This window comes from Lithobates pipiens, unplaced genomic scaffold (assembly GCF_037356315.1).
Source record: "Lithobates pipiens isolate NorthernLeopardFrog02 unplaced genomic scaffold, aLitPip1_a1.2 Scaffold_30, whole genome shotgun sequence".
Taxonomy (NCBI): Eukaryota; Metazoa; Chordata; class Amphibia; order Anura; family Ranidae; genus Lithobates; species Lithobates pipiens.
This window is the reverse complement of record NW_027507791.1, coordinates 87,559,949-87,577,542: the sequence shown is the minus strand read 5'-3', so window position 1 is coordinate 87,577,542 and position 17,594 is coordinate 87,559,949. Positions and strand designations below refer to the sequence as shown.

Sequence of the window (17,594 nt, the reverse complement as noted above, 5' to 3'; positions counted from 1 at the left end):
CAGTGCTTTTTCTGAACTCACAGGATTACAGCAGCCACACACATCCATGATGCCAGCAGTCGGTCTCATGCTATTTTCACCATCCAGTATACCCAGGTTAGTATTCCAACATTGGAATTCTGTGACATCACTTGGCTGATAATAAAACAATAGAGCTGGATTTTCTTCACTGGAGCCTGTTGGCTTACAAAAACTTGCTGGAATCATTTCTTTGAAACAGAACATTTCTTCTTCTATTACTAATGTTAGTCTTATTTTGGAAATGTGTAATAAGAACCAATGTAAATATAAAGCTATATTTGATAACTGCATTTCTTATGATTATGGAAAAAGTATGTGGTTGATAATTGTATACAATGCCTTGCGAAAGTATTCGGCCCCCTTGAACTTTTCAACCTTTTGCCACATTTCAGGCTTCAAACATAAAGATATAAAATTTTAATTTTTGTGAAGAATCACCAACAAGTGGGACACAATTGTGAAGTGGAACGAAATCTATTGGATAATTTAAACTTTTTTAGCAAATAAAAAAACAGAAAAGTGGTGCGTGCAAAATTATTCAGCCCCTTTACTTTCAGTGCAGCAAACTCTCTCCAGAAGTTCAGCGAGGATCTCTGAATGATCCAATGTTGTCCTAAATGACTGATGGTGATAAATAGAATCCACCTGTGTGTAATCAAGTCTCTGTATAAATGCACCTGCTCTGTGATAGTCTCAGGGTTCTGTTGAAAGCGCAGAGAGCATCATGAAGACCAAGGAACACACAAGGCAGGTCCGTAATACTGTTTTGGAGAAGTTTAAAGCCGGATTTGGATACAAAAAGATTTCCCAAGATTTAAACATCCCAAGGAGCACTGTGCAAGCGATCATTTTGAAATGGAAGGAGTATCGGACCACTGCAAATCTACGAAGACCTGGCCGTCCTTCAAAACTTTCAGCTCAGACAAGGAGAAGACTGATCAGAGATGCAGCCAAGAGGCCCATGATCACTCTGGATGAACTGCAGAGAACTACAGCTGAGGTGGGAGAGTCTGTCCATAGGACAACAATCAGTCGTACACTGCACAAATCTGGCCTTTATGGAAAACTGGCAAGAAGAAAGTAATTTCTCAAAGATATCCATAAAAAGTCTTGTCTAAAGTTTGCCACAAGCCACCTGGGAGACACACCAAACATGTGGAAGAAGGTGCTCTGGTCAGATGAAACCAAAATCAAACTTTTTGCCCACAATGCAAAACGATATGTTTGGCGTAAAAGCAACACAGCTCATCACCCTCAACACACCATCCCCACTGTCAAACATGGTGGTGGCAGCATCATGGTTTGGGCCTGCTTTTCTTCAGCAGGGACAGGGAAGATGCTTAAAATTGAGGGGAAGATGGATGTAGCCAAATACAGGACCATTCTGGATGAAAACCTGTTGGAGTCTGCAAAAGACCTGAAACTGGGACGGAGATTTATTTTCCAACAAGACAATGATCCCATACATACAGCAAAATCTACAAAGGAATGGTTCACAAATAAACGTATCCAGGTGTTAGAATGGCCAAGTCAAAATCCAGACCTGAATCCAATCGAGAATCTGTGGAAAGAGCTGAAAACTGCTGTTCACAAACGCTCTCTATCCAACCTCACTGAGCTCGAGCTGTTTTGCAAGGAAGAATGGGCAAGAATTTCAGTCTCTCGATGTGCAAAACTGATAGAGACATACCCCAAGCGACTTGCAGCTGTAATCACAGCAAAAGGTGGCTCTACAAAGTATTAACGCAAGGGGGCCGAATAATTTTGCACGCCACACTTTTCATTTTTTTTATTAGTTAAAAAAGTTTCAAAAATCCAATAGATTTCGTTCCACTTCACAATTGTGTCCCACTTGTTGGCGATTCTTCACAAAAAAATATAATGTTATATCTTTATGTTTGAAGCCTGAAATGTGGCAAAAGGTTGAAAAGTTCAAGGGGGCCGAATACTTTCGCAAGGCACTGTAAATGAAAAAGTTGCCTCTTTACCTGCCACCTATAGTCATAGATGTACTGTGTTTAATGGCAAATCCAGTATGTTTGTAAATCAACATCAGTATTAGCATGTAGAATGGCAATATCCCTTATTCACTGAATTCATTTAAACCTTCAACCCCCTAACAATTCTTTAGGCCTGGTTCACATCGGTGCACTTTTCTGTGCATTTTGCAGTGCATAAAAATGCACCTGTCATGAAAATACATTGGGTCCAAAGAGCTCGTTCACATCTGCGTTCTGGAATGTAAAAAATGAGACATGCCTGATTTTACATGCATTTCTCTGTGTTTTCTGGCCCATTGAAGTATATGAAGTGCATGAAAGCGCACATATTGTGCAGTTTCATGCATTTTTGCATGTATTTTCAACTTTTAATTGATCACATGGTAGTTTGTTATCTCATGATTGCAGACATCTTACCTGGGTGCCATATGCTCAGTCACAATGAAGACTGCGACAGTTGCTGTGGCAGCTTCAAACAGGACTGTAAAATCAGGCATATTTCCCCAACTCCATACACTGATTACCAGGAAGAACATTCTCCCATGATGTCACTACAGAAAAAATATCCTCATTGTTTAGCAAAAAAAAAAATGCACAAAACATGAAAATGCATGCAAAGCCCAGTAAAATGTAAAAATTGTGTGTGTGTGTGTGTGTGTGTGTGGGGGGGGGGGGGGGTGTTGTGTGGGGGGGTAAGCTCATTGCTGGTTGCTGCCTGGCTTACCAGTGCCCATCAATGCTGACCACTAAAGTCACCTACCTGACCATTACACTGACCCACACTGACCTACCTGACCTGACCATTACACTGACCCACACTGACCATTACACTGACCTACTTGACACGCACTGACAAGGACGGCCCTACCTGACATACACTGACATACCTGACCAGACTTCATGTGACCACCTCCTGCAGTTCAGCCGTAGTGTGCGGCGTGCCCATCACAGTAGACAGCAGGCAGCCAGAGCCAAAAAAGGAGAGCTTTCCACCCGAGTGCCGAGTGGGGATCTTCTCATAGTGACGCGGCCATAGCACCTACGATGGGCGTCACACATCCCGTGGTTCCGACATTTTATCAGTAGGACGTCCATTATAGGTGCTACGGGCTCCAGAAGGCAGGACCTGCTATGTCACTCGGCCACGCTCTGAGTCAGATCGCTCCCTGCTCGGGCTCATGGGTTAACAATAGAGTTGTGAATGCTCGAGACCCGGGGCTTTTAGGGGGCCCACTCGGGGCTCCAGCCCCCCTCCCGACGCCACTGCACACATTCAATGTGAATGGAAAAATCTTTTCTGCAGTGTCATTGTATTCTGACAGTGGGGAGACAATTTTGCTGTCAGAATACACAGATCAATGGTGCAGCCTATTGCCTGTGGCTCTGATCGAGCAGAAATATACTGATAAGGTGGTTGAACAGAAGTCCATTGCTAGATCGACTTTGATTCAACCACAGTTGTCCACAGATGGATTGCATTTCAGCGGGGACCACTTAAAAGGGTGCTTCCACTTTTGCAGCCATATTGAGATAACACGATTCTATATTTGTACATGTCCTCATTCACATAAAGTAAGTAAAAAAAACAAACAAAAAAAAAACAGCAGCTTAGCTATTTTAGATACGCCATTCTTGACCTTCCACCAAGGAAAATTTTGGCATAGTTCTTTGTGTTGGGGGGCTGAGCAGCTGTGCTTGCCATAATTAATGTTGTTTTTATTGTGTAGGCAGTGCTTCATTTTTCAATTGTAACTAGATTTGAATACTGCCTGTCCCAACAAAGAGTTAAAGGCTTAGGGTCTCTGCTTCCTTCATTGTATGTTAATGAGGACAGAGTTGGAACAGACTCACTTTGACATTGTTTAAAAAAAACCTTGCAGTCAGCCATGACACCTTGCCTTAAGAAACCGAAAGGTAAGAAATATAAAAATAAATAATTTAGGACTGCTCTGTGAATGGGAGTACATAACAAAGTGGAGTGGTGTTTTCTCAAACTTGGAAATACGTTTTAAAATAAAGTATGTCCTATGTTGTTCAGGCACCTGGATCCTGGAGAAGTCTTCACTGCAGGCGTGCCTGTTCCCTTTGTATTCCTGAACATCGGGTGCTGGTTAACAGCTTTAGATCTTTAGGCAGAACAGCAGTAAAGATGTTCCAATGGAAAAGTTCTTTAGTTGATTACACTGCTTCCTACACAATCTGGGAATGAAGGAGAGAATCCTGTGACAGATCAGACTCTCCCCCATATATAGCAGTGTAATCAATGAAAAAAAAATTCTGGAAAAATGGAGGAGGAGAAAGAAGACCAGAACATCTAAAGAGGACAGGCATCCCTGCAATGAAGATTTCTCCAGGATCTAACTTTCTGCACAACATGGGACCTAATTCATTACAGGTAAATGATGTGATTAAAGCTGTAGGGGTTATTTAGGTATCCACCAGCATACCTTTCTTTTAAAGGGGTTTTCTGCAGATTAGAGAAGGTACAAAGCAAGTTTATGGCTTTGGAGTGGATCACTTACTAGATATCAACACTTTTGAATAATCATCATATCGTGACAGTGCGAGGCTCTACCACTGTGGAAATGTAGAAGAAAATGACACAGGATTAAGGCCTAAAGCAAGGTTCATTTCTGAGCAGAGAAAGACGTGTTTTTGATTTTCTCTGGATTCTGTAAACATGGATTGGGGCCTGGAGCGTAAAGGTTTCAAATTGTCTCTTTTGTGGGACACTGTGTCTGGATGTTACTAGATGCTTGCAACCTGTGTGAGTAAACAGGTGAGCAGGGTCGTTATATGCTCAAGCCTAAGGATAGCCCTGGAACTCCCAGTTTGGAGACAGGGGGGTCTCACACAGATGTCACATGGGCTCCTATTGGGGTGTCAGGAGAACCCCTATTAAGAAGCCAGGAGAGAGCCATGCAGCAGGGCACTGTGACTAGAGGATAAGTGAGCCAAGTGAACCAGGAGAGCTGGAAAACCCAGTCAGAGGGACTGGTAAGAAGAGCACCTGCACTGCTGATAGAAGCCCAGGGGCTCTGCATTTTCAGTTAACTATTCATGTTGATGTGGAAGAACACCTATGCAGCCAACTGATGTTATTTGTACTTTCAGTTCTATTTAATAAAAGTAGGCTGCCTTGCACTAAAATACAATTTGGACTGCTGCAATTCATTGGAAAAGCACCTGTCATATGTGTATAATCAACCCAATACCACAATATGTTTATATATCATTCATATTTGCTGTTTTGAGTCAGCATATACAGTACATTTTTAATAACTGATAAAAAAAGAAAGTTAACCAGCCAATAAAATATTTTAATTGTGTCTGTGAGCAAGGCCTCTATCCTCAGAAAGGAGACATATTCGATTGTATTCTGGGTATAATTCTCATTTTAGTATTTGTAATATCTGACAGAGTACAACACAGGAAATATATACCCTATCCTTCTATTCTGTAATATCCTGGTGACTGTCCCTGCAGATGGTGCTTCATAGGTCTCCTGGAGTTAGAACTCTTATTCACTCTGCATCCTTCCTGTGTACCAGGACAAAGAATAGAGATGAAATAGTAATTAAACAAGAAAATAATCTTTGAGGAAATATTACTGGCAAACAATTGGTAAATTAGTGACCCTTACAATGCTGCTTTCATGAAGCAAGCTCCAACTTCCTACTAAAAAATAAAAAAAAATGTCCTCTGTGTCTTAGTATGTATACAAATAACCAAGGTTAATTTATTTATTCAGGCAATCTTGGAAGATAACTTGCCATCAGAAATAACCAGCAAAGTTAACCTGGTGGATTTAGCAGGGAGGTGAGTAATTATTAATTTCATGGTTGAATTGTTGGCATTATTGGTCATTAAAACTGGTTGATTATTTATATTGTCCCTGTTTAGTGAAAGAGCTTCTCCAAATTACTGCAAAGACCGACTGACAGAGGGCTCCAACATCAACAGATCCCTAGTAACGCTTGGCATTGTTATTTCTGCATTAGGTAAATGTTCTAATCTGTGATAGTAAATTGTTATTAGTAGGCTAGATTTAGTTTGGTGAATAGAAGAAGAAATAAGTGTGCATATATATAATTCATGTCAAAGGATTCCCAAAGCACTACACCTTGGCTAAAGGCTCAAATCACAGCTTGCATTAGACATGTTATCAATTAATATTTTGAACTGAGACATAGTAAATATATTTTGTGTAATATCTCTATACATCCCCTTTAATGCTATAAAAATCCTGTAAGCAACTGACCCTAGCAACATTGCCTTATACCCCTGATTATGTGATATTAATACTGGTGAACTAGTTGATTGTAGTTCTCTGGCTAAGCTGGCCATAGACAGCCTGATTCTCAATGGGTTCAGAGATTTGAACCATGTATGGGCAGGCTGAATGTAGCCAAGTTGATTGATCGATCAACTTGGGTACAACCAGCATGCCGGATTTTATATACGATTATTGCTAGTGACTATAACAGTCACTAGCTATAATCGCATATAAAATGTTTTGTCTTGGCTTTCCCTGCCCCCCCTCCACCCCTCTGCAGAACACAATGGCTCTGCAAGAGGGATTCCCCTGTCAACACAGACAGTGGTTGCAGGAAAGAAATTCACTCTGTCTATGGCCGGCCTTACAGAATATCAATCTATTTCAATTGTCAGAATTGAATGACTGAGCTTAAACGTGTTTTATTTTTTTTTATCTTCAGCTCATAATTCTCAGATGAGTAGTAGCTGCCAGAGCATCAACAGTATTATCAGTGATGGGGATAGTGGAATCCAAGGCAGCAGCCCATCTGGAAGTAGCATCAGTGGATCAAAGCGCCAGCCATTTGTACCCTACAGAGACTCTATCTTGACCTGGCTTTTAAAGGACAGTCTTGGAGGCAATTCAAAAACAATCATGATTGCTAGTAAGGCTCTCTTTCACTTAGACATGAGTAAAATGACAGTATTCAAACGTATCTAGCTGAATTTCTTATCATTGCCACTATATTTCTAGTTCATGGGTTATAAATGCTCTCTTTACATACCATCATGTATTATCTCTCATAAATATATATATATATATATATATATATATATATATATATATATATATATAAAAACAGCTGAACTCAGTTGCAAACATGGGCACTCTCTTTAAATAAGCCTTAAGCTTCCTCAGTCTATACATTGTATATACAGATATACTGACCTCTCAGGCCGCGTACACACGGGCGGACTGTTCGCCCAACTTTGTCCGCTGAACAGTGTTTCAGCGGACAGTCCGCTCGTGTGTGGGCTTCAGCGGACAGTCTGACGAATAAAGTTTTTCGGAATTTCCGTAAGACTGTCCGCTGAAACTTGGTTTGAGCGGACAGTCCGCTCGTGTGTAGGCTTGTTCGATAAACTAAGTCTCGCGCATGCTCAGAAAGAATTTACACGGCGAAGGTTGCATTGCAGTGTATTGGACTTCGAATTTCTCGTCCCGTCGTACGTGCCGTTCACGTCATCGCGCAAGTTTTCAGCGGACTGTTCGTTCATCGTGTGTAGTCAAGTCCGTTCATGCTAATTTTGAACGGACTGTTTGTCAAACTGTTTGACGAACCTAGTTGGGCGGACAGTCCGCCCGTGTGTACGCGGCCTCAGATTCTCAGTGCATCATGTCAGTTGTTCCATTCACAGACCAAGAAACTCTTGCATACGCAGCCTTGCTGCCTATGGGGTTCTCATGGCTCCCATAGTTACGTGCATATAGAAGAAAATCAGAAACTCTGTCTACATCAGAACCATCCCTCTTCATAACATTTCTCTAGTGGTAAAAGTGAGAGCATGAAAGAAAGTTGTCATTCCTACTTAATTCAAAGGAAAGGAAGTTTATTTTATAGATTTTTTTTTTTTTTTTTTTAGAGATCAAAAAAGACCTACCATCAGAATCCATAGAAATTGAAAATTTCAACTAGTGAGAGGCTTCCTACATATTATATATTATCATCCTGTATAAATGCTGCTGTCACAGGGATTATAGGGCAGCAGAATACAATTATTGTTGGCTTTGAAATATCATGACTTTGAAAATATACAGCATCATTGTTATAGCTGAGATTATGGTGTTGGTTTACTAAAGGCAAAGAGACTAAATAAAGCAAAGGGAATTTGTCCCAAAGTTTGGTGAATGAGTTGAAGCTCTCCTGACTTTCATAATCCAATCAGTGCCAAAAAATGTTTTCTCTTTCGTTCATTGACAGACACAGCACTTTAGTTTTTTTTTCTGCCTAGTCTACAAGTACCTGGCTCCTTGTGAGACCAATGTTCCTTGGAATTTTTTCATTTTTGCTGTTTTTGGTTCCTGTGATCTACAATCAACAGCCGGGCTGGGTGACAGGCTGGATAATATAGATCCTGGTAGTCTCACCAGCCTGGCTTTCAAGCGTGTGCAGACCTTAGCTACATGCTAGGTCGGCCACTACATGCCCCGTTCTGGTCCAGGGTTGGCTGGTGAGCTATATGTTCCGGGGCACACATATGAGCAGGCTACTGCTGTCCGAGTCACAGTGTAGCCCTGCAGGAGGGGTAAGTATGGTTCCACTTGTCTCGGCAAGATGGAGCAGCTGGGCCTTCCCTGGGAGGACGACTAGGGGGTCTCTCTCTCTCCCTGCAACTCCTCCCTGTTCTAGGGGCTGCTGTGTGACTGGGCATAGGGGGTGCAGAGCACGTACCTGGCCGGAGTCCTCTGGGTGGTCTCTGGGTCCTGGCAGGGGGCTGCTCTGGACGGTTGGTGGTCCGCTCGTTTTTTTCTCTGTTTAGGCTGCCATTTTGAATGTCTGTGTGCTGCCATGTGGGGGAACTGGCTGCTGCGGGCTGCGGGAACCGTAGCCGCGCCGATTTTCTTGTAACCGCTGCCATTTTCCTAGCGTTTTTGGGCGTTTTTTGCTGAGGTAGCCGGCAGCCATTTCCTAGTAGCCTCAGGTCGGTGGTACTCTATTGCTGGGTTGCTGTTTTAGACTTGTACAGCGCGAAAAGGACACAGGACACCTCGTGGTGGGCAGAGAGGAGCGCAGATGGCAGCAGCACATGGCAGCACCTGGGTCAGGGTGGTAAGTCCTGTGTGGGGTCCCTCAGTCTATGGCAACTAGAAGGGTGGACATTTGTGTTTGCTTGCCTTAGGTCCCTAAGGGTGACAGGTGAGCGTGGGTTTGGCATGGCGTCAGAGGCTGGCGCTTCTTCTCCAGACACCCCTGTTTTAGCAACCGGTTCCCCTGCACCTGTGGTGCCTATGGATGCTCTGTCGACTGTCCTGAAACCATTTGTTGCCAGGGTGTAAGCAGCGTGCGGGCGCAAGGGGGGTAAAAAAAACGCGCCCCCCACGCTTTGATTCAGACTTGGTCCCGCTGTGGCAGGCAGCCCCTGTTCTCACATTTCAGAGGATGCGGACCAGGACCATTCGGACAGTGAGGAATACTCCACGTTAGTGTTAGCACAGGAGAAAGCGCTAGTAGGAGCATATCACAGCAGTGCGGAATACCTTAAAGATGGAGGATACGACGGGGGCATCTGCAGAGGTTTTGGTGCCTTTTGGGTCCCACAAGCTGACCCGCACTTTTAAGGTGTTTCCGTATTTAACTTATTTTGAAAAGTTTATTTACAAGGAGTGGGGACGCCCGCAGCGGGCCTTTTCAGTCCCGAGACAAATGATGGTGTGTTACCCCTTTGAGAGTTTCCTAAAAAAATGGACATCTCCTCCGGTTGTTGACCCCCCGGTATCCAGGTTAAATAAGGTGAAAGGGTCCTCCTCTTTCAAGGACCCTGCCAATAGAAGGGCCGAGGTGGTTGTCCGGTCCATGTTTACGATGGTGGGGTCAGCATTGCGACCAGTGTTAGCCACGGCCCAGGTGTCACGAACGCTTACGGAATGGGTTAAGTTGTTGCACTGCAAGTTGGGGAAGGAACAGGTTTCCCCAGTTTGCGTGGAACTGGCAGACCAGTTGGTGCATGGCCTTAAGTATGTCTGTGATGTGGCCCTTTGCTTTCTAGAGCCTCGGTATCAGCGGTGGTGCTACGTCGCTTGATTTGGCTTAAATGCTGGTCTGCGGACCAGGCATCTAAGAAAGCGCTGGCAGATTTGCCTTTCCAAGGTGAGAGGTTATTTGGAGCCTCACTGGATGACCTTATTAAGAATGTTACTTGGGGAAAGAGTACTTTTCTCCCACAGCCCAGAAAGGGTAAGGAGCCACACTGTAGGCAGGGGCCCTCCTTTTCCACTCAGAATTTATTTTCTTACATCAGGGGACGCAGAGCCATAGTAATAACTATGTGGGTTATATCGGCATATCAGGTGCTGGACACTGGCACACTCCTTAAGGCGTGAACTTTCCCCATATAACCCCTCCCATTACTGGGAGTCCTCAGTTTTTTCGCAAGTGTCTTAGGTTTCTTGGTATGGATCCAGGGGTTGGCACCCCTGGAGGTATGTCAATAGGCAGGATTCCTGCATATGGGATCTGAAATGAAGCTGGCCTTGACTTTTATCAAGAGCCAGATCCAGGCCATGTTGATGTCTTTTCCTATGGCCTCTTGCTTCCCTCTCTTGGTGTGTAGCTTATTCAGGGGGTAACACAGTTTATTCCCCCTATCAAGGCACCTCTAAATCCTTAGGATTTAAAATTGGTCTTGTCGGCTTTGTTAAATCAGCCGTTTGAACCTTATAAGAAATTCTCTTGGTTCTTTGACAAGAAAGATAATCTTTTTTGCTTCCCATTTCTTCTGCTAGAAGAGTATTGGAACTAACGGCTCTGTCTTGTAAGAGCCATATTTCATCATGTATAGGGACAAGGTGATTTGATGTCCTCATCCTGAACTCTTACCAAAAATAGTAACAGGTTTTAATTTAAACCAAGATATTATTCTTCCTTCTTTCTCCCTAGAAGCCTTAATTTAAGAAAGATAAATCACTACAGTCTCTTGATGTAGTAAGAGCGATCAGAATCTATTTAAGGGTGACCGCTCAGGTTCGCAAAACACAGGTTTTGTTTGTACTGCCAGAGGGTCCAAGATATGGACAGGCAGCGTCAAGATCCACTATTTTCCAAATGGGTTTGTTAAGTGATTGATAAAACTTCAGCTTAAAGAAAATTCTTCCTTCTCATATTAAGAGCACATTCATCCAGGACGATTAGTGCCTCTTGGGTGATGCATCATCAGGCCTCTATGGCTCTGATCTGTAAGACCGCAACATTGGTCTTTGGTTCAGACGTTTATCATATTTTTTTTTTTTTCAAATCGATATTAAAGGTCATGAGGAGATTGCCTTTGGGCACAGCATACACTGCAGGCTGCAGTATGAGTCCTCTGGCCTCCTGTTTCCTTGATTCTATCCCCCCCCCTTCAGTTGCCATTGCTATGGGACACCCCACATAGTTATTACTATGGCTCTGTATCCCCTGATGTAAGAAAAGAAAATAGGATTTTTAAAACGGCTTACCTGTAAAATCCTTTTCATTGATGTACATCAGGGGACACAGAGGTCCCTATCTTCTTCTTATACACTTTGATTGCTTGGCTACAAAACTGAGGACTCCCAGTAATGGGGGAAGTTCACGCCTTAAGGGGCGTGCCAGTGTCCAGCACCTGATATGCCGATATAACCCACATAGTTATTACTATGGCTCTGTGTCCCCTGATGTACATCAAAGAAAAGGATTTTACAGTTAAGCTGTTTTAAAAATCCAATTTTTTCGTCCGCCCGGGTTGGCAGGTAAGCGTTCCCAGTCCGACAAGGTGCCCGCTGAGGGACAAAAGCGTCCCTGGTTTTGCAAGCCGAACAAGCCTGCGAGCAAATCTGTTGCCGCATGAACATTTGCCCCGCCCGACTCTCGGGTGGAGGGTTGCCTTCGGGAGTGTGCAGTCCGGTGGACCTCCCTCCTTTCCGACCAGTGGGTCTGCGAACTGGTTTCGTCAGGCTACAAGATAGTTTATTTCTTGTCCACCAAACAGATTTTTTCCCTCCAACCTTCATCTTCTTCTGGCTCGTCAGGAGGCCCTGTTTGGGACAGTACAGGACCTACTGCTGGTGTGTGATAGTACCTGTCCCGATGTCGGAAAGGTTTCAGGGATTCTACTCCAATCTGTTTGTAGTCCCAAAGAAGGAAGGGGTCCCTCTGGTGCTGGATCTTAAGGCCCTCGATTGCTTCGAGGAGGTGCAAAGGTTCAGAATGGAATCGGTTCTTTCTGTGGTCACTGCACTTCATCAAGGGGATTTCTTGACGTCTTTGGGCATCAAGGACGCATACTTGCATGTCCCCATATGCGTCAGACACCAGAGGTTTCTGCAATTTTCGATCGGGAACGAGCACTACCAATTTGTAGCTCTTCTCTTTGGCCTAGCGACGGCACCAAGGGTCTTCACTAAGGGGCTGGCCCCAATCATGGCGTTGCTGAGACGAGGGATCACAATAGTGGGTTACCTGGACGACCTCTTCCTGAGAGCAGCTTCTGCCTCAGAATTAAGGGAGGATGTGGCGATCACCATACAGGCTCTCCGGGAGTTTGGTTGGGTGTTGAACCTCCAGAAGTCGGTGTTGGTGCCGACTCAGTGCTTGGAGTACCTGGGATTGATTCTGGACTCCTCAGAGGCGAGAGTCTTTTTCTCCCTTCCGACAAGCTGTAGACTCTTCAATCTGCGGTGCAGTTACCGATGTCACGCAGGAGGTCGTCTCTGCGTTCCTGAATGCGAGTTCTGGGCCTCATGGTAGCCACTTTCGAGGTGGTACTGTATGCTCAATTCCACACTTGAGTCTTGCAGAAAGAGATTCTGTCAAAATGGGGCAAATCTCCGACATCCCTGGAGTCAGCCAGTCAGGGATTCACTTCTCTGGTGGCTGAGGTCTTCCGCCCTTCAGTCCGGGAAGTCGTACCTTCCTCTTCATTGGACGGTGATCACGTGAAAGATGCCAGCCTGACCGGCTGGGGGGGGGGGGGGGGGCGTTTGGGGCATCCAATTGGCACAGGTCGCTGGACGCAGGAACAATCCCGCCTGCCGATCAATGTGCTGGAGCTTCGGGCGATCAGGCGGTGCCTCTCCACATGGTCGCAGAGGCTTCAGGGGCGTCTGGTCAGGATCCAGTCGGGCAACACCACGGCGGTGGCGTATGTCAATCATCAAGGAGGGACAAGGTACTCAGCTGCAGCGCTGGAGGTCTCTCACATCCTACAGTGGAAGAAAACTGGCAGGCGGACTATCTCAGTCGTCAGATGCTGGAGCAGGGGGAATGGTCATTGCATCCGGAAGTGTTTCAGCTCATTTGATAAAGGGGAGGCATGCCGGATGTGGATCTCTTAGCCTATCGGCTCAATCGGAAGGTACAGAGGTTTGTGGCCAGGTCAAAAGATCCCTGGGTGGACATGTCGAATGCATTGGTGGCTCTGTGGGGGCATTATTGGCTGATTTATGCCTTTCCCCCGCTCCGACTCCTCCCTCATCTGCTACACCGAGTGGAGGCCGAGGGGATACCTGTGATTCTGATTGCCCTAGATTAGCCTTGATATCCTTGGTATGCCGACATAGTACGAATGGTGGCAGATGTTCCTTAGCGGCTGCCGATGATGCGGGAGGACCTGCTGTTGCAAGGTCCGATACTTCACCCAAATTTACCGTCGCTGGTTTTAACTGCATGGCTGTTGAAAGCCAGGTGCTGAGGGACCAAGGACTGTCGGCTTTGGTGATTTCCACTATGGTGAAGGCGCGGCAGTCTTCTTCCCATAAGATTTATCATCGCAGGTGGAAGGCCTACATCTCCATGTGTGAGGAGATAGGGTGGCGTCCACGTACATATTAAGTTTCCAGGATCCTGCTGTTTTTGCAGCGAGGAGTGGCTCAGAAACTTGCATTGAGCACCATTAAGGGGCAGGTATCAGCTTTGGCTGTCTTTTTTTTTTTTTCAGCGACTGTTGGCAACTCACTCATTGGTGGGTACGTTTGTTCAGGGGGTTCGGCATGTGCCTCCTCCTGTACGACCATCACTGCCACTGTGGGATTTGAATCTGGTGCTCTCGGTGCTTCAGAAACCACCGTTTGAAAACATTAGGGAGATCCCGTTGTTGACACTCTCTCAGAAAGTAGTCTTTCTAGTGGCTATTACATCTGCAAGGCGGGTTTCTGAATTGGCGATCTTGTCATGCAAGTCTCCTTACTTCACAAGGATAAGGCGGTGCTGCGTCCGCAGCTTTCTTTTCTTCCAAAGGTTGTTTCGGCTTTTCATCTAAATGAGGAAATTGTGCTCCCGTCTTTGTCCTCGTCCGTCGCATCCCAAGGAGGTTGCTTTACATTCTTTGAATGTGATCCGGGCTCTGCAGGTGTATCTGTCTGCTACGGCTCCTTTCTGGAGGTCTGACTCTATTTTTATCGGTGGCAGGTCCGAATAAGGACCTGGCGGTCTCGTCGGTCACCATTTCTCAGTGGATCAGATAGATCGCGGTTCAGGCTTATGTCATAAAGGGGCGGGCACCCCCTTTTCCTGACGCTGCACATTCTGCCAGGGCAATTGGTACCTCTTGGGCTTTCCGACATCAAGCATCTGTCGTCCGTTGGCACTTTCACCAAATTTTACAAATGTGGGCACATCTTCAGATGCGTGCTTCAGCCGCAAGGTTTTACAGCCGTTTTGAGGTTGCGACTCCTGAGGAGGAGTTTTTTGTTATAGGTGGAGTTTTTTTTCTTGCTGTTCCCACCCCTCGTTTTTGACACTGGGGATGTCCCTAAGGTCAAGATTAAAGTGCTGTGTCCGTCAATGAACGAAAGAGAAAATAGGATTTCTTTACTCAACGTAAAATCCTTTTTTTATTATTTACCTGCTCATGATTTGGTATTCTTGACAAAGTGAAACTTCACCAAACTGACTTGCAAAGTGAACAGCCTAAATGTCTTTAGTAAATCATCCCCTATATGACTACCTCTCCATATGTAGTGCATCACATTTCTGTCTGTGTTGATTCCAGCTGTATCTCCTGCAAGCAACAGCTATAATGAAACAATAAGCACCTTGAGATATGCTTCTAATGCCAAAAACATCATCAATAAACCTCGAGTGAATGAGGTAAGTGTGAGTTTTCTGAAATGTCCTGATAAAAATCTGAACAGCCCTTAGGAGAATCCTGTCCAAGTTGATGAGTCATCTTGGTACATGGATCATCGAAGGGCAACATATTGCCCACAACTGCCTTGGTTTTGCTTGCTTTTTTCTTTTTTATAGCTTATTAAAGTACAACTCATTCAAACTTCACGTAAGCCTTATTTCTTCTTACCCTGCAGCCATCCTTGGTTTTCTGATTTTTAGATTTATCTTTGCAGCAGGACAATGGGCCAAAGTCTGTACAGCATTTTTTAGAATCGTTCTCCTCTGTTTCTCTACTTTTCTTTTAATTAGCCACAGACTGTATGAAATACAAACATATGCTTGGATCTGAAGAGAGTTGAAGGTCCCCATGGATTTAAACTCTCTAATGAAGCAAGTTTCTCAAAGTTATTCCCCTCAGGTCCACTGGGTTCATTAATTATGTTTACTGCACTGGAAGTTTACTCTTTAACCACTTTCAGACCAGACCAATTTGCTGGTCAAAGACCAGACCACTTTTTGCGATTCGGCACTGCGTCGCTTTAACTGACAATTGCGCGGTCGTGCGACATGGCTCCCAAACAAAATTGACGTCCTTTTTTTCCCACAAATAGAGCTTTCTTTTGGTGGTATTTGATCACCCCTGCGGTTTTTATTTTTTGCGCTATAAACAAAAATAGAGCGATAATTTTGAAAAAAACGCATTATTTTTTACTTTTTGTAATAATAAATATCCCCCAAAAATATATAAAAAAACATTTTTTTCCCTCAGTTTAGGCCGATACGTATTCTTCTACATATTTTTGGTAAAAAAAATCGCAATAAGCGATTATTGATTGGTTTGCGCAAAAGTTATAGCGTTTACAAAATAGGGATAGTTTTATAGCATTTTTATTAATAATTTTTTATTATTTTTCTTTTTACTAGTAATGGCGGCGATCTGCGATTTTTATTGTGAATGCGACATTGTGGGGGACCCATCGGACATTTTTGACACATTTTTGGGACCATTGTCATTTATACAGTAATCACTGCTATATTAATGCAGTGATTCCTGTGTAAATGACACTGGCAGTGAAAGGGTTAACCAGTGGGTGGCAGTGTAGGGGTTAAGTGTTCCTAGGGGTGTGTTACTAACTGTGGGGGGGTTGGGCTTTCATTTAGTGTACACTGATCTCTGCTCCAATCACATGGAGCAGAGATCAGCGTCACTAGTTGCTAGGCAGAATGGAAAAATGTTGTTTACACAGCATTTCCTCCATTCGGCCGCTCCGTGAGACGATCGCGGGGATGCCCGCGGCGATCGAGTCCGCGGGTCCCGCGACCGGACTCACGGGGGTCCCGACCAGCGTGGGAGCGCGCCGCCGGGGGCGCGCTCCCGATGGCACGGCGGCATCGAATATTGGACGTACATGTACGCCAATATGCCTGCCCGTGCCATTCTGTCGACGTACATCGTCGTGCGCTGGTCGGGAAGTGGTTAAAAAGGTACTTGAACGGAGGGGAGTGCTGTTTCATACAAAAACAAATGTTAGGTTTTTTTTTTTATATTACAGGGGTACTGCAGTCTGCTCACATAATTTGTAATAAAAACATTGTTGCCATTCTGAAGCTCCCCTCAACCACTTTGCATATTATTTGATCTATACTGTGATTCTGTACTTGCCAAATATGCTGCAGAAATCTCCCTCCACTGAGTCTGTCTGTCGCCATTATAACTGTGGGCAGCTGACCTGCTGCACTTCCTGGATTTACACAGACACACAGAGGCACACCTCCAGGTCTGCAGCTCTCATTGGTCCTCTTATGACTCCCCCCCCCGGCAGACTCTCTCAAGAGTGCGAGAGAGCTTTGCATGTCATAAGCTTAGGCTTTTTTACCAGACAGGGAAGTGGGCAGTATAAGGTATTTACTGTCAGAAAAAAAAAAAATTTTACTATCCAAAGTTAAAACAACAAAGGCAGAGGATTTAATAGATGGGAAGATGACCGCAGTTCTGCTTTAAATGCAGAGCTTCTTACTGCACACTAATTTTATAAAATTTCAGCAGCTTCATAACTACAACCTTTTGCAATATACTGTATACCAAAATGGGTTCCATGGGGCTTTCTAATGGAATGTGCTAACTAGGGATGAGCTTCGTGTTCGAGTCGAACGTACGTTCGACTTGAACATTGGCTGTTCGTGCGTTCGGCGAATTCCGAACGTTTTGGCCGTTCGCGTCAAAATTCGAGTGACACGCGCGCGGACCACAATGCACTGCGTTGGCGCAGTGCATTGCTGCCCGATGATTGGCCAAGCATGCACTGTGACCCCGCATGCTTGGCCAATCGCAGCGCCGGCAGCGAGGAGAGCCATGATTGGCCACAGGCAGGATGCCTGTGGCCAATCATAGCTCAGGCTGTGTAGTGCACGCCCCACACTATATAAGGCCGCCTTTAAGGCGGCCTCCTGTAGTGTGTTACTTTGCATC

General features: G+C 44.8%; 1 protein-coding gene across 1 annotated transcript in view; it reads left to right on the top strand.

Moving 5' to 3' along the window:
• STARD9 (StAR related lipid transfer domain containing 9) overlaps window positions 1-17,594 on the top strand; it is a 314,211-nt gene that overhangs the window by 156,362 nt on the left and 140,255 nt on the right. The window contains exons 9-13 of the mRNA XM_077464565.1: window positions 24-96; window positions 5,773-5,840; window positions 5,925-6,022; window positions 6,740-6,943; window positions 15,006-15,103. Of these exons, the coding sequence (XP_077320691.1) occupies window positions 24-96; window positions 5,773-5,840; window positions 5,925-6,022; window positions 6,740-6,943; window positions 15,006-15,103 (541 nt within the window). The remainder of the gene's footprint in view (window positions 1-23; window positions 97-5,772; window positions 5,841-5,924; window positions 6,023-6,739; window positions 6,944-15,005; window positions 15,104-17,594) is intronic.